The sequence below is a fragment of the Hemiscyllium ocellatum genome, chromosome 4, assembly GCF_020745735.1.
Source record: "Hemiscyllium ocellatum isolate sHemOce1 chromosome 4, sHemOce1.pat.X.cur, whole genome shotgun sequence".
In the NCBI taxonomy this organism is placed as follows: Eukaryota; Metazoa; Chordata; class Chondrichthyes; order Orectolobiformes; family Hemiscylliidae; genus Hemiscyllium; species Hemiscyllium ocellatum.
This window is the reverse complement of record NC_083404.1, coordinates 7861301-7882787: the sequence shown is the minus strand read 5'-3', so window position 1 is coordinate 7882787 and position 21487 is coordinate 7861301. Positions and strand designations below refer to the sequence as shown.

General features: G+C 42.3%; 1 protein-coding gene across 1 annotated transcript in view; it reads right to left on the bottom strand.

Moving 5' to 3' along the window:
• Positions 1-21487, bottom strand: part of prex2 (phosphatidylinositol-3,4,5-trisphosphate-dependent Rac exchange factor 2) — a 358894-nt gene that overhangs the window by 200690 nt on the left and 136717 nt on the right. Inside the window, exons 17-19 of the mRNA XM_060824113.1 lie at positions 18688-18780; positions 15196-15344; positions 11351-11436 (exon numbers count right to left, since the gene is read on the bottom strand). Coding sequence (XP_060680096.1) covers positions 11351-11436; positions 15196-15344; positions 18688-18780 — 328 coding nt within the window. The remainder of the gene's footprint in view (positions 1-11350; positions 11437-15195; positions 15345-18687; positions 18781-21487) is intronic.

Sequence of the window (21487 nt, the reverse complement as noted above, 5' to 3'; positions counted from 1 at the left end):
ACGTAGGTGGGGAGTTCTTGGACTAAAGGGGACAGGACCGTGTCGAGGTATTGGGAGATGAGTTCGGTGGGGCAGGAGCAGGCTGAGACAATGGGTCGGCCGGGGCAGGCAGGTTTGTGGATTTTGGGCAGGAGGTAGAAACGGGCGGTGCGGGGTTGTGGGACTACGAGGTTGGAGGCGGTGGATGGGAGATCCCCTGAGGTGATGAGGTCCTGGATGGTCCTTCCATATCCGCCACAAGTTCACCTGTACCTCCACACACATCATCTATTGCATCCGCTGCACCCGATGTGGCCTCCTCTATATTGGGGAGACAGGCCGCTTACTTGCGGAACGCTTCAGAGAACACCTCTGGGCCGCCCGAACCAACCAACCCAATCACCCCGTGGCTCAACACTTTAACTCCGCCTCCCACTCCACCGAGGACATGCAGGTCCTTGGACTCCTCCACCGGCAGAACACAACTACACGACGGCTGGAGGAGGAGCGCCTCATCTTCCGCCTGGGAACCCTCCAACCACAAGGTATGAATTCAGATTTCTCCAGCTTCCTCATTTCCCCTCCCCCCACCTTGTCTCAGTCGGTTCCCTCAACTCAGCACCGCCCTCCTGACCTGCGATCCTCTTCCTGACCTCTCCGCCCCCACCCCACTCCGGCCTATCACCCTCACCTTGACCTCCTTCCACCTATCCCACCTCCATCGCCCCTCCCCCTAGTCCCTCCTCCCTACCTTTTGTCTCAGCCTGCTTGGCTCTCTCTCTTATTCCTGATGAAGGGCTTGTGCTCGAAACGTCGAATTCTCTATTCCTGAGATGCTGCCTAACCTGCTGTGCTTTGACCAGCAACACATTTGCAGCTATATGGTAGCAGTGCTAACCACTGAATCACCATGCCATATACAGTTACTAGCATTGCTCCCTATCTACCACTGCTGTTTTCACACCAATTATAATGCTCCACATTCCTAAAACAAAGGTACTTGATTATAAACATAGAGGATGCAAAGAAGGTAACAAGTATAAAATTCCAAATTAGACTCGATAAAGCAGATAGGGCCAGTCATTCTGGTCAAGTTTACACAATGGAAATAAACTTATTCATGTTATTTTAAAAATCAGGTTTGCCTTCATACAAAATATACAAGGTAGAATTTGGTAGCGGAACTGGAGGATGTGACAACACAATATAGAGACTGTAATTTACCTAAAATGAAGGAACGTAAGGATATAATTAATCAGAAGCTGGGAAAAAAGCCATTTTGCCCATCAAGTTTGTAATTATACAAAGCCTAACCAGAGATGGAAAAGGAAAGAAAGTACGTGCTTGACAAATAGATACTAGGAAATATTTTTACATCTCAGAATACGTTTGGCACCAAACTTTGTCTGATTAGGTTTTTTCAGTGAAGCACCAAGGGACATATTTAACAATAAAGATGTAATATATATGCAAATTGTTATTACTGTTTTGAACAAACTGACAGGAGGTCACGGTGCTGATCGTGTTGATCAAGCTGCTAAAGGATGACATTTGTACTTCAATCTGAGTAGTTACAAAAAAAAACACTTTCTAATCAATCAGCTCAGCAATGTTATGACACAACTCTGGAACATGTGGGACTTGAACCCAGGCCTCCTGGTTCAGAGGTAAGGATATTATCACACAAGAGCCCATACACAGATTGCCCATGATAGTGCTCGGATATTACACCAACTCAAGTTAAAACATTGGCCCAGATATTCCAGTGATTTTCTGGATATATATAAGTGTCTGATGTTGATGCAGGCCCTTTGCACGCTTTGCTACCAACCCCAGCAGGACACAGCACTGAATAGAAACAGGTAGGCAGGGAGCGAGTGAAGTGCCGGTACTCTGCTGCATTGTGGACTGACATCACATGCCTGACACTATGCCTTCAGTTCATTAGCTTCAGATGTTTTAAACAGAGATAGCACAGCCTCATTCCAATATCAGTGTTAACCAACCAAAGCCCCAGCACTACCCACCAGAGGCCCCGAGTCCGTCATTGGACTGTATTCATCCACCTCCTTCACTCCATACCAATGCTTAGATCAAACCTCACACCCTGATCCCACTTCCCTCACCAGCCAATGTTATTTAAATCCTCCCTCACTCTATGAAAATGCTCAGCACCCACCCCCTGTCCTCACACCCCTTGGAAACACTGGCTCTCCCAACATCAGCGTGGATTCTGGGAGATTGCGTCAAGGTACCATCCAAGGTGTTGAGGGATTGCACAGCTCACTGAGAACTCCAAACACATGAGGAGCCAACATCAGTGAAAGCTAGCCTGCACAACATAAAATTATCTGACACCTTCCAAAGGAGCAGTAGACTGTGATTAGAACACCACTGAAATTATACTGACCTGGAAAATTCTCAGGGCACATAACTCTGGGGGTGTTGGTCAAGGAGATGCAGACAGGACAGAAGACATCTATAGACAGGAAACCGGGAGGCAGTTCTCAGGCTAGGGAAGCTCAGATATTTGGAGAGGTCACTCCAAGAATCATGCAGACTGGTCAGGATCATAGAACATAGAACATAGAAAAATACAGCGCAATACAGGCCCTTTGGCCCTCGATGTTGCGCCGATCCAAGCCCAGCAAACCTACACTAGCCCACTATCCTCCATATGCCTATCCAATGCCCGTTTAAATGCCCATAAAGAGGGAGAGTCCACCACTGCTACTGGCAGGGCATTCCATGAACTCACAACTCACTGAGTAAAGAATCTACCCCTAACATCTGTCCTATACCTACCACCCCTTAATTTAAAGCTATGCCCCCTCGTAATAGCTGACTCCATACATGGAGAAAGGTTCTCATGGTCAACCCTAACTAAACCCCTAATCATCTTGTACACCTCTATCAAGTCACCCCTAAACCTTCTTTTCTCCAACGAAAACAGACCCAAGTACCTCAGCCTTTCCTCATACGATCTTCCTACCATACCAGGCAACATCCTGGTAAACCTCCTCTGCACCCGTACCAGTGCCTCCACATCTTTCCTATAATATGCCGACCAAAACAGCACACAATACTCCAGATGCGGCCGCACCAGAGTCTTATACAACTGCAACATGACCTCAGGACTCTGGAACTCAGTTCCTCGACCAATAAAAGCCAGTACGCCATATCAGTAAATGCATTTTCACATGCTGCCATTTACGAAGTACTGACCACAACCACTGCTCAATCAACCACAGACCAATCATTCATCTATCAACAACTGGGACTTAGTTTCGATTTATCCTCACACAATTAACATTGTTAACACTTAGTCTTAAAATAGTGATGGAAAAGGATAGACCAGATCTAACAGTTGAAGTTCTAAATTGGAGGAAAGCTAATTTTGACAAGAACTTTCAAAAGCTGATCAGGAGGCAGATGTTCACAGGTAAAAGGACGGCTGGAAAACGGGAAGCCTTCAGAAATAAGATAACGAGAGTCCAGAGACAGTATATTCCTGTCAGGGTGAAAGGAAAAGCTGATGGGTGGAGGGACTGCTGGATGACGACAGAAATTGAGGGTTCGGTTCAGAAAAAGAAGGAAGCATATGTCGGGTATAGACAGGATAGATCGAGTGAATCCTTAGAAGAGTATAAAGGCAGTCGGAGTAGGAGAGGGAAATCAGGAGGGCAAAAAGGGGACATGAGATAGCCTTGGTAAATAATGGTAAGCAGAATCCAATAGAGTTTTACAAATATATTAAGGACAAAAGGGCAACTAGGGAGAGAAAAGGGCCCCTCAAAGATCAGCAAGGCGGCCTTTGTGTAGAGCTGCAGGAGATGGGGGAGATACTAAACAAGTATCTTACATCAGTGTTTACTGTAGAAAAGGACATGGAAGATATAGAATGTGGGGCAATAGACGGTGACATCTTGAAAAATGTGCAGATTACAGAGGAGGAAGTGCTATATGTCTTCAAATGCATAACGGTGGATAGATCCCCAAGACCTGATCAGAACTCTGTGGGAAGCTAGGGAAGTGATTGCTGGGCCCCTTGCTGAGATAGTAGTATCATCGATAGTCACAGGTGAGGTGTCGGAAGACTGGAGGTTGGCTAACATGGTACCATTATTTAAGAAAAGTGGTAAAGACAAGCCAAGGAACTATAGACCAGTGAGCCTGACATCAGTGGTGAACAAGTTGTTGGAGGGAATCCTGAGGGATAGGATTTATATGTATTTGTAAAGGCAAGGACTGATTAGGGATAGTCAACATGGCTTTGTGCGTGGGAAATCATTTCTCACGAACTTGATTGAGTTTTCTGAAAAAGTAACAAAGGGGATTGATGAGGGCAGAGACGTGGTCATGATTTATATGGACTTCAATAAGCACTCGACAAGGTTCCCCATGGGAGACTGATTAGCAAGGTTAGATCTCATAGAATTCAGGGAGAACTAGCCATTTGGATACAGAATTGGCTCAAAGGTAGAAGACACAAGGTAGTGGTGGAGGGCTGTTTTTCAGACTGGAGGCCTGTGACCAGTGGAGTGCCACAAGGATCGGGGCTGGGTCCTCTACTTTTCGTCATGTATATAAATGATTTGGATATGAACATAGGAGGTATAGTTAGTAAGTTTGCAGGTAACACCAAAATTGGAGGTGTGGTGGACAGCAAAGAAGGTTACCTCAGATTACAACAGGATCGTGATTGAATGGGCCAATGGGCTGAGAAGTGGCAAATGGAGTTTGATTCAGATAAATTCAAGGTGCTGCATTTTAGGAAAGCAAATCTTAGCAGGACTTATACACTTAATGGTAAGGTCCTAGGGAGTGTTGCTGAACAAAGAGACCTTGGAGTGCAGGTTCATAGCTCCTTGAAAGTGGAGTTGCAGGTAGATAGGATAGTGAAGTGGACGTTTGGTATGCTTTCCTTTATTGGTCAGAGTATTGAGTATATGAGTAGGGAGGTCATGTTGCAACTGTACAGGACATTAGTTAGGTCACTGTTGGAATATTGTGTGCAATTCTGGTCTCCTTCCTATCAGAAAGATGTTGTGAAACTTGAAAGGGTTCAAAAAAGATTTACAAGGATGTTGCCAGGGTTGGAGGGTTTGAGCTATAGGGAGAGGCTGCACAGGCTGGGGCTGTTTTCCCTGGAGCGTTGGAGGCTGAGGGGGTGACCTTATAGAGGTTTATAAAATCATGAGGGGCATGGATAGAATAAATAGACAAAGTCTTTTCCCTGGGGTCAGGGAGTCCAGAACTAGAGGGCATAGGTTTAGGGTGAGAGGGGAAAGATATAAAAGGGACCTAAGGGGCAATCTTTTCACACAGAGGATGGTACGTGTGTGGAATGAGCAGCCAGAGGATGTGGTGGAGGCTGGTACAATTACAACATTTAAAAGGCATCTGGATGGGTATATGAATAGGAAGGGTTTGGAGGGATATGGACCAAGAGCTGGCAAACGGAACTGAATTAGGTTTGGATATCTGGTCAGCATGGACAAATTGGACCAAAGGGTCTGTTTCAGTGCTGTACATCTCTCTGGCTCTATATGTATCCTAACAGATCCCAGCGTGGATTCCGCCAGGGCCACTTGGCTCCTGACATCATTGTAGCCTAAGTGCAAATATGGACAAAAAAGCTGAATTCCAGATGGTAGGTTAGAGTGACAGCCCTTGACATCAAGGATGTATTCAACCAAGTGTTCTCAAGACCCCTAAACAAAACAGGAATCAATGGGAATGGGGGGGCAAAATCTTGACTTGGAGTCATACCTGCCACATAGGCAGATGGTTGTGATTGTTGGAGGTCAATCATCTCAGCTCCAGAATATCTCCACAGGAGTTCATCAGGGTACTGCCCTAGACCCAACCATTTTCAGCTGCTTCCTCAATGACTTCCCTCCATCATATGGTCAGAAGTGGAGGTGTTCACCAATGATTGCACAATGGTCAGCACCTTTCATGACCTCTCAGATACTGAAGCTGTCCATGTTCAAATGCAATATGATCTGGACAATATCCAGGCTTGGGCTGACAAAAGATGCCCCTTGACATTCAATACCATAACCATCAATGAATCCCCCACTATCAACATCCTTGGGGTTACCATTAGCCAGAAGCTCAACTGGACTTGCCACATAAACACAAAAGGAGGTCAGAAGCTAGGAACACCGACAAATACTTCACCTCCTGACTCACCAAAGCCTGTCCACTGTCTACAAGGCACAAGCTAAGAGTGTGATGGAATATTCCCCACTTGCCTGGATGGGTGCAGCTCCAGCAACAGTCAAGAAGCTTGACACCATCCAAGACAAAGTAACCTACTTGATTGACATCACATCCACAAATCTCCACACCAACGCTCAGTAGCAGCAGTGTGTACTATCTACAAGGTGCACTGCAGAAATTCACCAAAGGTCCTTATGCAGCACCTTCCAAACCCACAACACTTCCATCTAGAAGGCCAAGGGCAGCTGATACATGGGAATATTACTACTTACAAGTTCCCCTTCGAGCCACTCACCATTCTGACTTGAAAATATGCCATTGTTCCTTCAGTGTCACTGGGTCAAAATCCTGGAATTCCCTTCCTCAGGGGAATGTGGGTCAACTTACAGCAAATGGACTGTAGCAGTTCAAGAAGGCAGCTCACCCCCACCTTCTCAAGGGGCAACGAGGGATGGGCAATAAAAATGCTGGCCCAGACTGTGATACCCACGAGTGAATAAAAAAAGGGTACAGAATCCCTCTCAACCATCAAGTCGATGCCAGCAATAAAGAATGAAGGAGGAATTTCTTTACCAGATTTCACTAGCAAACTTGCTGCCAGAATGGATTTGTTTCAGTCGATCCAATTCACTTTGTGCCCTGATTTCCATTGATTCCAGTTTTGTACGGGCTCCTTGACAGCACTTAGTTGAATGCCTCTAAGTCTTTTTGATCTGCGCATCTTTGCTCACTATGATCTGACTGTACTGCTCATAAACAAAGCTTTCCATTGTACTTTGGTACATATGACAATAATTCAGAGAATAGAAGGATGTGGTATGGCTAGCAAGTGATTAGATTTGATTCCCTACAGTGTGGAAACAGGCCCTTCAGCCCATTCTGATCCTCCAAAGAGCAACCCATCCAGACTGACCTCCCTCTGACTAATGCATCTGACACAATTGGCAATTTCCCACAGCCAATTTACCTGACCTGTATATCTTGGGACTGTCGGAGGAAACCGGAGCACCCGGAGGAAACCCACACAGACACGGGAAGAATGTACAAACTCCACACAGACAGTCACCCAAAGCAGGAATGGAACCTGGGACCGTGAGGCAGCAGTGCTAACCACTGAGCCACCATGCTGCCCAGTGATAATGAAAGTGGGGAAAGATCGTTGTAGAGTAGAAAGTGTTTTGTATAGCACTTGAACCAAATGGCCTGTTTCTGTGCTGCAGATTCAAGGTATTAATTCCCATTAACAAATAACTATTCCAGGTCATTTCTTTGTACAAAGGCAGAAAGACTTTCGATAGTTACAACTATATATTTGCTATTACACACCATTACAATAGAACCAGTGTGACAGGGAATCATAAATTAATGATTCATCTCTTTTGATCATGACTAACTCTTTTATTTTGTACACATTCTGTGCAGTCGGAGCCAGTTCTCAATAAAATATCAGCTTTCGGGGAACAGATAGTTCCAGGGGTTGCTCCATTTAAAATCCAACCACTGGACGTAATGCTTTGTTTTCCCTGGGGTCAGAGCATCGCTGTTGTGGTTGTTGTTGTTGCAAGGTTTACAACGGTCCTCAAACATCCTGGGGCAACGGAATACGGTTAGAACTCAGGAAACAAATCCAGTGCCAGTACTGACTCGGTGAAGCTCACTATTTGTGAAAAAAGCTGTAGTTTGTATGTAAACGCTGTTGTATATATAATCTTGAATCCAGGAGCATATATAGACACAGCCAAGGAAGGTGAACCTCCAAAATATAAGTAGTATTTGAAACAATCTATGACAGAGCAGCTCTCAATGGAGTTTGAAAGCCAAACTTCATAATCCCTTGTGAGGTTTTAATGAGCTTTGTTGACCCACAGTGTAGGCAGTGTTACTGAGGAATCCACAGATCTGTCTTGATTATGTGTCATGTGTTCTATGGGTGTTTGTCTTTTAACTATACTTGCCTCATGTTAAGTTCAGGATGTTAGATTATAAGTTATACCCATTTTGTCAATAATTATTATATGTTTGCTTGAGCAGGTTTTGTTTGCATTAAACTAATTATTTTGTGCTGACAAAATAAATCTGGTGGAATTGTTTCTGAACCAGATGCAGCCTACAACCAATGTAACAGACCAATTCATCAAGCTGATGAAATTCAAAATTTGTTACGAATAATGGAGAAGTGGGACAAGAAAGGAATTGATGTATCCCTCTCCAAGCCTCGGTCGTAATATGATGAAATGTCACTAACTTGAAATATTAACTTTTTTTGTGTCTTCACAGATGCTGTGATACTTAAACTCTTCCAGTTTATATTTCAGATTTTCAGCATCTGCAGAATTGTATTCTTCTAGTCATCAACCAAATACAGAATTATAATAAAAATATCCTTTAGGCAATGTAGTCTTTACAATTTAATTCACCCTAATCAATTCCCTATTCATTTCATTAGATCAGTAATTATTTTTCTGTTATTGTGGTATCATTTAGTACCAATTTCAGCCACACATTTTTCTCCCGCCACATCCAGTTAATTTTCTGACACAAGTGAATTATACGATTATTTTCCTGGTTATTTTGATCAGCTGAAATCGTTCTTCAGATTGCAAATCAAAATATCTAAACCTTTGGGAATTAAAATTATTTTCGAACAATTTATTACAAATGGATTCACCTTAAATGGTTTTTGGAGGAAAATTGTAGCTCAGTGTTTGTGTATTCATATTTCATCAATTTATAAAGCAACTTCTGTCATCTGAAGTCATCATATGTAGCACTTTGGACTGATCCTCGCTGTTAATTACTCCATCTGCCCTCGTAGCCACTGTATCAGGCTGAACCCAGCAGTCACTCTCTGTTTCTGATTTTGCTGTGTTGTGGAATTAGCAAGGATGTATGTGTTGATTATTCATAGTTTTTCAGGAGCGAGCAGTGATTAACAGGAGCCCATCCAGTGCAGGAACATCTGTTAAGAATGGAACATTGACCTGAGCGACAGTGAGATCACAGCAATATTTCTCCAAGAATGCATGGAAGGAAACTTTCAAGTGTTGGAGTTCACTTGTCTCTGTTCCCTGGTGCTTCTAGGTTTCGAGGTGTGCAAGGTACTAGGAGTCTGAGCAAGTTGGTGTGGTACATCCTATTTTTACTGTGTACCAGTGCAGGAGGGAGTAGCACTTGTCCAAGTATCAGTGAGCACTCCATTGCACAGTTGACTTGTTATATATCGATGCTGGGGAATCAGAAGGTGACTTCCTTATCATTGAATTCATAGCATCTGACCAGCTGTTATAGCCCCATTATTTACAAGGCTAATCCCGATAGGTTTCTGGATTAAGCATTCCCAAGATGTTGGCTATGAAGGATTCAGCCATATGTCATTCCAATATCAAAAGGAAATGGTTAGATGTCCTCTTGTTGAGCACTTGAGTAGTATGACTGCAACTTGCCATTCATTATTGTGGATAACAAAATTTATGTGGCTTCTTCCCATAGTTAGTTGTCGCTATCCCAAAGTGGGCTGGATGCTGAGACAGTGAATAAATTTAAAGAGGAGTCAGACAGATTTTGAATTGGTAATGGGTTGAAGGGATATGGTGGGAAGGCAGGAAATTGGGGTGAAGAGTATATCAGCCATGATCAAATGGTGGAGCAGACTGAATGGGCTGAATGGCCTAATTCTGCTCCTGTGTCTTATGAACTTATAAGTTGTTAATGTTGCATACAATCCCTGACTGGTGTGATCAGTCTTTCAAGTCTATCACATGCCAGCTGCACTATTTAGCATGCGTAAGATTGGCACCACAACTTTAGAGACACCTGACATTGACCCTGGCATAATCTCCTGCACACCACATTGAAGTAAAGTTGAATTCCCTGCTCACTCGGAATGAAACAGCAAAGGACATGCTGGGCTACCGATGGCCTACAGCACTTCGTGGGCCTAGTTTTGAGTTGTTTGAGTTACTCTGTGTTTATTTCATTTAGCACAGTGGCAGTGCCACACCACCCAATGGGCAGAAACCATATCGGAGGATACTTAATATCAGCACATTACCTGTAGTGCGTTAACCAAATCAGATTTCTTAGCCATTCCAATCTTTCTGGCTGCTTATACAGAATGTACGTTAAATAAAATCAACTCTCTGTTTCGAGAACAGATATCCATTATGTGAGAACAAGTAGCTGAAGTCAAACTTTTATTGAAAGAGACTGGTGGATAGCTGTCTGCAGTTGTCTGTTTGTGGTTACTGACACCGCAAGGTGGGGAGTATGTGTGTTTCAGGAAAATCCAAACATTGTCTCATCCCCTGAATTTCTACGGCTGGGCTAGATTGCTGCAGGTCGGAGCTCATTGAGAATACTCCCAGTGACCTCACTTGAATTAACAGAATGCTCAGAGAACACTGTACTGAAATTTTGATTTGAATTATTAAATAGTCTGAGTAAGACTAGTAAATGTGAAAACATGCCAATATGTTTAGCACCAGAATGTTACTGTAATACTCTCAGAACCCTCTCACCGGCACATTTATTTAAATTTTACAAATGAAAACAAATAGAGTATTTCCTTATTTGTACTATAAAGCAAAACAACTTTTTAATCATTGATTTGAAGTTTTGCAATCTATGGCAGTCAAACAGATGTCTATAGCCATCTTGTAACTGGCAAGGCAGTGATTAACTGGTTTTAGCTTTCTCTGCTTTGGATAGCATGGGATAATAATGGAACAGGTGGATATTCCAAGCCCTGTTAACCACTGTAAATGGGTAAACTCTCAATGTACAAATATAGGCAGATGAGTATGCATGAAGATCTATTGCCTGCAACATTACAATTCCTAACATGATCAAGATACAATCAGTGTCAATTGTATCTGCATGAAGACCTGCACAAGTACAGATAGTTCTGAGCCAACATTCCAGAGTTGGAATACGCATTTCATCATATTCACTCATGGCTAATTACATGCACCGCATTCACAGAACATAAATTGCAAGCTTAATAGCACAAAATGTGAAAGAAAACAAATTGACTATCAAAAATATGTGCCAGGCTAACCATAGATAAAAATGATCAGCTAAAACCAGGATACACCTGCTGGTTAGGTGTTTGCAGGCAACTAGCATTAAACCGTTCCCTACTTACCTCGGCCAATCGCATGGACAACTGATGGACCAAATCCTCGGATCTGGAATCCAAGACCATCTGCAGAGTCTGGAATCTTTATTGTCCTGTTAAATAAAATCAGTCTGCTTTTTAATATTGTCTTCTGACAAACACTACAAGGTTGAAACTTTTCAGAATAAAGAAATCATTTTAAAAATGGTTTTCAACAATCTAATTACAGGTCACAGATTAACATAAAACATTGGTAGAGGCAACACGAGCTAATTTTGATCATTTCTGTAAATGGGTTGACACTATAGTGCAATACACAAATACCTTCCTTTCTGTTGTGTTGCTTTTTTCTAAGTCCCATGCCACAACTCAGAATTAAGGCAGCAATTTGTTTGAGGTAAACATAACAATTTGAGAGTGAACAGTTCATTCAGCATTTCCATAGTCCTTTACACACCTTGGATGTGACCAGTCAAAAGCACAGAAAACTGAAAGGAAAACAAATATCTTAACACAAAGAGAGGAAAAAAGACAGAAAGGAAATAGACATCCTGGAGTTACACTTTGCCTCCAGCAGTGCACTGGGCTGGTTCGGGAATTCAAAACTTAAACTCGGGTGACAATTTCTGCTCCTAAAGACAAACAAAAGGTTTGAGGGAAGACCATTACACTGGCATCTCCCAAACTACAAATCAAAGATATGGAGCGGGGGGAGGGGGAACAACTTATACTGTGGACTGACGAGGGGGTTGGTGAAAGTGTAATAGATGTTAAAAAAGATAGTTGTTGAAGATGGAGAAAATACTCAAGAATAGAGTGTAAGAAGCAGCATCACACTTAACAACACGACAGAATCTCTCCTCTAACTGCGTTCTCCAATCCAGCTTCTCAATCACACGCAAGTCTTCCATTCTGAATTTGACATTTTTGATTAGATTCCCTACAGTGTGGAAACAGGCCCTTCGGCCCCCGACCCTCCGAACAGCAACCCACCTAGACCCATTTCCCTCTGAACTAATGCACCTAACACTATGGGCAACTTAGAATGGCCAAATCACTTGACCTGCACATCTTTGGACTGTGGGAGGAAACCCACGCAGACACGGGGAGAATGTGCAAACTCTACACAAACAGTCACCCGAGGCTGGAATTGAACCTGGAACCCTGGTACTGTGAGGCAGCAGTGCTAACCACTGAGCCAGAAATGTCAGAATCTGACCAATGGGATTATAGTAATTATTAAAGATTTAGGGTTATGAGGGACAATAATGACTATAAGAATATCATGGGGATTACCATTGACAGTAATTAGCACTGCTGCCTCACAGCACCAGGGACCCAGGTTCAATTCCTGCCTCAGGCAACTGTCTGTGTGGAGTTTGCACATTCTCCCCGTGTCTGCTTGGGTTTCTTCCGGGTGCTCCGGTTTCCTCCCACAGTCCAAAGATGTGCAGGTTAGGTGAATGCTAAATTGCCCACAGTGCTAGGTGCAGAGGTAAATGTAGGGAATGGGTCTGGACGGGTTGCTCTTCGGAGGGTCAGTTTGGGCTTGTTGGGCTGAAGGGCCTGGTTCCACACTGCAGGGAATCTATTCTAATCTAATCTAATCTAATCTAATTATTACAAAAGATGGAGAATGTTTCAATTCGTTCCACCAACAGCATGTTGCAAAGACAAAGCAGATCAGCTGAGCCATTGTGTCAAATATTCATTGCTCGATGCTGGTCCACAGGATGGGGGCTGAGATCTTCACAAACCAAGTGGGACGTGGTTATGGGTTCAGGAGGCAGAACCTGATGATTGTCATTGAAATGAATCAGGAGAGAATGATCATAGCCATTCCATTCTCATTTCTCTGAATGTGGTCATCAGATATCCAACACAAGATTAATCAAAGTAGGTATCGGAGGAGCTCACATTGTGGGGCACTTTTGGAAAAGCTGGATTGCAGATCCCAGTAGGAAGCCTTGCCATGAAACAAAGGCAAGTAGCCCAAGTAGGAAGTTTGTGTGGTGGCTTCACAGCTACAGCGCCACCTGGAGTGTAGGAGGTTGAGGGGTGTCCTTATAGAGGTTTCAAAATCATGTGGGAGATAGATAAGGTGAAGGACAGGTGAATTTCTCCAAAGGCTGGGGGATTTCAAGACAGAGGGCATATTTTTAAGGTGAGAGGAGAAAGATTTAAAAATGACACGAGGGGCAACTTTTTTTTACATAGAGAGTGGTTTGAGTGTGGAATGAACTGCAAGAGGAAGGGGTGGATACAGGTACAGGTGTAACGTTTAAAATACATTTGGATAAGTTCATGAACAGCCAAGGTTTGAAAGGATACAATCCAAGAGCAGGCAGGTGGGACTAATTTATCTTGGGATTAGATTAGATTCACTACAGTGTGGAAACAGGCCCTTCAGCCCAACAGAGAGTAACACACCCAGACCCATTTCTATCCCTGACTAATGCACCTAATGCTATGGGCAATTTAGCATGGCCAATTCACCTGACCTGTATGTCTGTGGAAGGAAGCCTATGCAGACACAGGGAGAACATGCAAACTCCACACAGACAATCACACAAGGCTAGAATTGAACTTGGGTCCCTGACGCTATGAGGCAGCAGTGTTAACCACTGAGTCACCATGCCACCCATTATGGTTTGTGGGAAACTGGTTAGACTGAAGGACTTGTTTCTGTGCTGAATGACACTGTCTAGTGAATACTCAAAGAGAGAAAAAAAAGAATTCTTATTTAACAGGTTGTGGCATTCATTTCTCATTGAACGAGCTGTTTCTCCTGTCGTCACATCTTGACATTCTGATGTATTTAATGAAATATTCCAAACTGAAGTATATTTTACACTAACTACACATAATGTGTTTTTATTATTTGGTTCTACAAAACACACACAAAAAAAATTAAAATGATAGTCTAGAATAAGATTTAAAGTGACATTTTTCACAAACATTCATTTAAAAAACACCTTCTCTCTCCTTACTTTCAAATAGAACTATTGCTCTGGAGTAAAACTGTTCATTTTTGTCATGAGCATATTTTTCAGGTACACTGGTAATTTGTGAAAATGGAACAAGATTAATTCTGCTGTATCTTTTCATATTCTCTGCACATTTATCAGTTTTCAAAAGAGTAAGATGAGCCCAGTTGGAGTTCTGGAGAGAGTGCAGCATCAGCTGTAGGCCAGGACCAGGGTCAGCAGGACGGCGCGGTGTGTGGGGAAGGGGCTGTGGGCCTGGAGCAGTATCAGCAGAGGAGACCGAACCCTTACAAGGAGCGCACTTAAGAAAGAACTTCTGTTGAACTTTTACTTTTATTCTTTATTATTCCACTTAATATTAGGAAGGACTATAATGTTAACTTGCAAATGTATTTCTTTATTTTCCCACTTACACTAAGAACAAAAGTAATGCTTTACTTTTACATTTTGTACCTTAGTTTTGTACCTGGGGACCTTTGTACCGTGTGTGGTGGCATTGCAAATTTTTTACTGTACTCCTGTAGTTCTGTTCTTGCGGACATGTGACGATAAAGCTTAAATCAAATCAAACCAAACATATTCTCTGAACATTAAAGAGTTTTATAGTTTCAGCTGGACAGCAGGAGGTGCTAGAATGTGACATGAATCTGAGAAACAGCATCAAGCCACTCGTTCTCAAATGGAGACTGTGTGCTGAGTTTTTTAAAAATATACTCTTCTGTGGTTGAATTGGATGGATAGCATTTTCCCCCTGGAGACCTGCTGCTGTGATTGCACAGCATGTTCCTGGACCAATTCTCCCACAAAGAAAGATGAAAGGAAAGTTAGTTTTTGGAGCAGCAATTCAATCATTAAATTTAAATGCCAAACGCCCACATGACTTACTCTCGTGGTTTTGTGCTCAGATGCAGTCGGAGTGGCCTCTTACTATTGAAGCACTGCTGCAGGAAACATTCAACTTCCTGAAAGGGTCGCAGGAAAACCACATCCCCATTAATGGCAAAGACTTTCTTCCCAACCTCTAGACCTGCCATCTACAATGAGGTCACAGAAAATGTAATGCACAGATGATTAATACACAAACTAAAAACTGTTACATAAACAATGGAACATGTTCAGTGGTATCAGAGCGAAAAGGTTCACGTAAAATCTGTTTAAACATTTCCATCAGTGCAGGCAATCATTTCAAACACCATTCCGCGAATGGAACTTACCTGAAAAATCCACACTTGTTATATTTGAAGTCAATTTTCTAAAAATCAATTATAATATAGAACATTTCTATTATCTCAGGATTTCTTTTCATTTCTGTGCATTTATTTTTTTTAAATTAAATTGACACTTATTCTTTTCCTGCCTTTATTTCCTAGTGTGGGCAGCACGGTGGTACAGTAGTTAGCACTGCTGCCTCACAGCGCCAGAGATCTGGGTTCAATTCCTGCCTCAGGCTACTGACTGTGTGGAGTTTGCACATTCTCCCTATGTCTGTGTGGGTTTCCTCCGGGTGCTCCGGTTTCCTCCCACAGTCCAAAAATGTGCAGGTTAGGTGAACTGGCCATGCTAAATTGCCCATAGTGTTAGATGAAGGGGTAAATGTAGGAGAATGGGGTCTGGGTGGGTGGCGGGTCGGTGTGGACTTGTTGGGCTGAAGGGCCTGTTTCCACACTGTAACTAATCTAATCTAATGTGTGCTCAGGTGCGTCATCTGCTTCCATCCTTCCGCCCAACTTTTCCAAACCCAAGCCCTCCGAGAGCAACCCATCGTGATTCTCAACTAAATTTTCCTGAACTTGATGTGGGGAAAGCCCGCACCCAAAGTTCAGAAGACTAACATATGCAACGGGAATCCGACAGTAAACTACACTAAAACTGCTTACAGTCCCTTGGTGGAATATACTCTTGGGAGAATACAACCTTCCAAGGCACTGACAGTCAGAAATGTCCGAGCAAAATCCTTCTTTGACAACACAGAGGTGAATAAAAGCAAGTGAAAAGTACAAGTTCTATAACACACAATGCAAAGAATCTCCCATTCCACCTATCCTGTGCCTGCATCCTCACTTTTCCTAAAGTATTTCCCTATGAATATCTGCATCAACAAGCTCAGTAAAATGCCATCACGTCATTTCACCCAACAAATCTACACTGACCTTCCAAAGAGTGACCCATCCAGACCCATTCTCTTACCCTATTACTCTACATTTCCCCTGACTAATGCACCTAACCCACACACCCATGAACACTGCAGGGCAATTTATCATGGCCAATTCACCTAACCTGCTTATCTTTGGATTGAGAAGAAACCAGAGCACCCGGAGGAAACCCATGCAGTCACAGGGAGAATGTGCAAACTCCACACAGACAGTCACCCGAGGCTAGAATTGAACCCTGGTCCCGAGTGCCATGAGGCAGCAGTGTTAACCACTGAGTCACCATTCCACCCACCATGAATCCAGATAGATATTCAGATGGAATAATACCAAGCTTGGTTAGCAGTATATTGTGATACCTATCAAGAATGCTTATCTACAGCTCCTAAAGCCTGTGTGCAGTTATTCCCTCTTCCTACACGTACCTGCCCTTGTCTGTGATTCTTCTCCAAACACCCACATCCCCCATCCCTTTCATTGTCTCCTTCTTCCTTCCTCACCTCCTTATCCCACGTCACATTGCTACTCCCTTTCCCCTTTAATAACCTTAGTTCACATATATTCTTGGTCTTTACTCCTCTATGCAATACCACAGGAGATCGACATATTGTACAACAAAAAAAATGAACAACTGAACCATAAAATAGTTTAATATCCTACTCAGGACTGAAGTCTCAATGGATGACAGCACTGAAACACAATTTCCAGATCAGTTTAGCGTTATAACAGCTGTGGATATTAATAGAGAATGGCATAAATCCTTATAAGAGCTTAAGAAATAGGAACGGGAGCAGGCCATTCCACCCCTCAAGTCTGCTCCATCATTCAATAGGATCATGACTGATCCGACATTTCTCACATCAACTTTCCTGCCCTTTCCCTGTAACCCTTCCTTCCCTAACAGCTCAATAATCTATCTCAGCCTGAAATATACAGGTCTCTGCCCCCACAGATCTCTGTGGTAAAGATTTCCAAAGACTCTCAATCCTCTGAGAGAAGCAATTCCTCCTCACTTCAGCCTTAAATTGGCATCCTTTTATCCTGATAATGTGCCCTCTCTCCTAGACTCTTTCATGAGGGGCAACATCATCTCAGCACTTACCCTGTCAAGCCCTTTAAGAATCCTAAATATTTCAACGAGATAAATTCCAGTAAGAGTCCCAACCTTTTTAGTCGTTGCTCATAAGACAGCCGCTCCAAACCAGGGATCATCCCTGTTAACCTTGTCTAATCTGTCTCCAATGAAATATGATTTGGAGATACCAGTGTTGGACTGGGGTGTACAAAGTTAAAAATCACACAACACCAGGTTATAGTCCAACAGGTTTAATTGGAAGCACTAGCTTTCGGAGCATCGCTCCTTCATCAGATGGTTGTGGTGTACACAATTGTAAGACACAGAATTTACAGCAAAAGTTCACAGTGTCTTATAACTGAAATTATACATTGAAAAAGACCTTGATTGTTTGTGGTGTCTTTCATCTGTTGGAATACCATGATAGTTTCACTTGACGAAGGAGCGTCACTCCGAAAGCTAGTGTGACTCTAATGAAATATTATCTTTCCTTTAATAAAGGACCGAAACTGCTCACAGTGCTCCAGATGTGGTCTCACCAGCACCTTGTACAGTTGCAGTAAGATTTCCCTACTCTTACAGTCAAAAAATGTGGCACTGGAAAAGCACGGCCAGTCAGGCAGCATCCGAGGAGCAGGAGAGTTGACATTTCAAGCATAAGCTCTTATATTCTAATCCTCTTGAAATAAGGACCAACATTCCATTAGCCTTGCTGATTACCTGCTACCCCTGTGTTCTAGCTTTCTGTATTTTATGAACAAGTGAAGTGATTCGGCATTGAACATAGGATACGTACACTGTGGAAACAGGCCATTCAGTCCAACAAGTCCACACCGACCTACGAACAGTAATTCACCTAGACCCATTCCCCTACCTTACATTTACTCCTGACTAATGCACCTAACCCACACATCCTTAAACACTACGGGCAATTTAGCATGGCCAATTCACCTGACCTGAACAACATTGGATTGTGGAAGGAAACCCACGCAAACAGAGAAAATGTGCAAACTCCACACAGACAGTCGCCCATTGCTACACTTGTGCGAGACTAAATATTGTGCAATAGTTACTGCAAAATTGTAGCAATTCAGAATTTCAAGTGGCAGCCCCCGAGCACAATTTTAAAGAGAATGATCTGTTGCATGTTACCTCAGCATAAGATCCCGTTTCCACAGATTTCACAATGGGAAGCTTGTTTTTCTCCTCCAAAGTAAAGCCATAGCTTCCATTTTGAGCTTTGATCTAAGAACCATAAAAGACCATACTTGAGTAGACCATAGTTGCAGCAATTTATTATATAATTAAAAATATTTATTGCCTGACACCGTTGGTTCAATATTTCTCCTAAATATGGTACGTTGCACCAATTACTTTACCACCAAGTGTTAAAATGACTGTTTGTACACACCATGCCACTGTAATCACATTTAAATCTATTTTAAGATGCTTTAATAGAAAACTTCATTGAATTTAAATGCATTCTACATGTTATTTGTTTTACTTATTCATTTGTGTGATGTTGGTGTCACAGCCTGGCCAGCATTTATTGCCTGTCCCTAGTTGCCCTTGAAGAGACTTTGACTCCTAGTTGCCATCTGAAATGGCAAGCCAATCAGTTATACCAATTACTACAAACAGAATGCCGTGGATCTGGACTCACATGTAGGCCAGATCAGGTAAGGATGGCAAATTTCCTTCCTTGAAGAGCATTAGTGAACCAGATGGGATTTTCAGATAATTGGCAATGATTTCATGGTCATCATTAGATTCTTAACTCCAGATATGCATTTTTAATTGAATTCAAATTCCACCATCTGCCATGGTGAGGTTCAAAACTGGGTCCCCAGAACATTTGCTGAGTTTCTGGATTAACAATCTGGAGATAGGACCACTAGGCCATTGCCTCCCATCCCAACTGTATCTGCACAATTATTTATCACACCAAAACATTTCAAAAACCTTGGACACTAGTGCCTAAAGTTTCTCATCAACGGCAATATCGGAACGTGAACTGCACACGAGCAGTTTGATACTTTTCAACAGAGGAATAGTGGATGCTATTCTCAAGAACACTGTAAATTCTATAATTCAATATTGAATTTCATTCAGTATTGAATATTGATAAAAATTTGCAATTCCAAAGTGTCTCATATATTGTGAATTCCTTGAGGTGCAGTGACTGCTTTAGATTCAAATATGCAATCATTTAATTCAGCATTCTGCAGATGTTTGGCTTCCGTGTTTAGAGTTGGATGTCAGTTATTTAAGATAGGCTATTATTGCTCATTTCTGCTGTTCCCAGTTTAAATATTGTGATGTCTAGGAAATTAATGGTTTCCCTGTGTGCTCTGGCTTCATTTTTAATGACAATTGACAGCACTGACGAATTCTCTTTCTGCTTCTGAATGAATTCAAATACTCCACATGTCAATGCAAATAAGGATACTACATAATGAAGGAGTTAGTGAAAATGAGAAAGGTGCAACAGGAAACCTTGAGAAAATTTCAGGAGTAGCCATCAAAAGAATTCTTTTGACCCCTGACTTGCAGAATTCATCTATACCTTCTCACTCAGATCTGCATGATATATAACTATTTGTAGGGAATATCTCAATGCCCCTGCATCTTCCTTACTTTACCCCTCCTTCTTGTTTGCTTTCTCTTTTAACAAAAATTAAGGTAAATAAGAAACCTTTCTATCAAAACTCATGTTTATACATCAGAATTTCTTATCTTACTTGAAGACAGAAGTATCCAAATGAAATCATAAACTCAGTCTAACGGATGTATGTTTATGTGTCACGAAAACAAAGGTTTCAGATAATTGTCTTCAAGTCCAGATTTTAAACTAAACAGGTTTTCCAGTCTGCAAAAAAATTCAAAGGCTTTCCCAAAACTAAGTATGGAGATTCAATTAAGAAAGTTATTTTTATGAGTCTTTACATGTCTACGTGTCATATTTCATTGTCAAAATATCTCTCAACTGTTCACACAATCAGTTGCTTTATAATTGCAATTACTGTTGTTCAGTTAGTACATTTTGATCACTTTGCTGAAGGACTGAACTTTTAGATTAGAGGATCTATTTAGTAAAGGAAAAATAGAAATGACGAGAAACAATTTCAATTACAACTGAATATCTCTCAGTTCCATCAATTTGGAAATGCCGTGCTGTAATTTTGTTGTTAACTATAGTACAGCAAGATATTCAGTTAGATCAGAAGACAATACTAATAGTCTGACACTCAGTGGATCAAAATACTCGAGTTGGGACATGGCCTTCAGTTTGGTTTCTGCCAAGGATCCAGGGCTATTTTCCCTGGATTGTTGGAGGCTGAAGGGTGACCTTAATGAGGTCATGAAGTTATGAGGGGCATGGATAGGGTGAATAGCCAAGGTCTTTTTCCCAGGGTAGGGGAGCCTAAAACTAGAGGGCACAGGTTTAGGGTGAGAGGAGAAAGATTTAAAAGGGACCTAAGGGGCACTTTTTCACCCAGAGGGTAGTGTGTGTATGGAATGAGCTGCCAGAGGAAGTGGTGCAGGCTAGTACAGGAATCTGGATGGGTATATAAATAGGAAGGTTTAGAGGGATATGGGCCAAATGCTGACAAATAGGACTAAATTAATTTAGGATATCTGGACAAGTTGGACCAAAGGATCTGTTTCCGTGCTATACATCTCTACGACACGATGACCAGAACCTGATACATCTCTGGAAGTCGACTGAAAACCCATAATCTTCTGTACAAAAAGATTAGATTAGATTAGATTACTTACAGTTTGGAAACAGGCCCTTCGGCCCAACAAGTCCACACCGACCCGCCGAAGCGCAACCCACCCATACCCCTACATTTACCCCTTACCTAACACTACGGGCAATTTAGCATGGCCAATTCACCTGACCCGCACATCAGATCACTTACTTTGTCCAACATCAGAATGAAAGTCA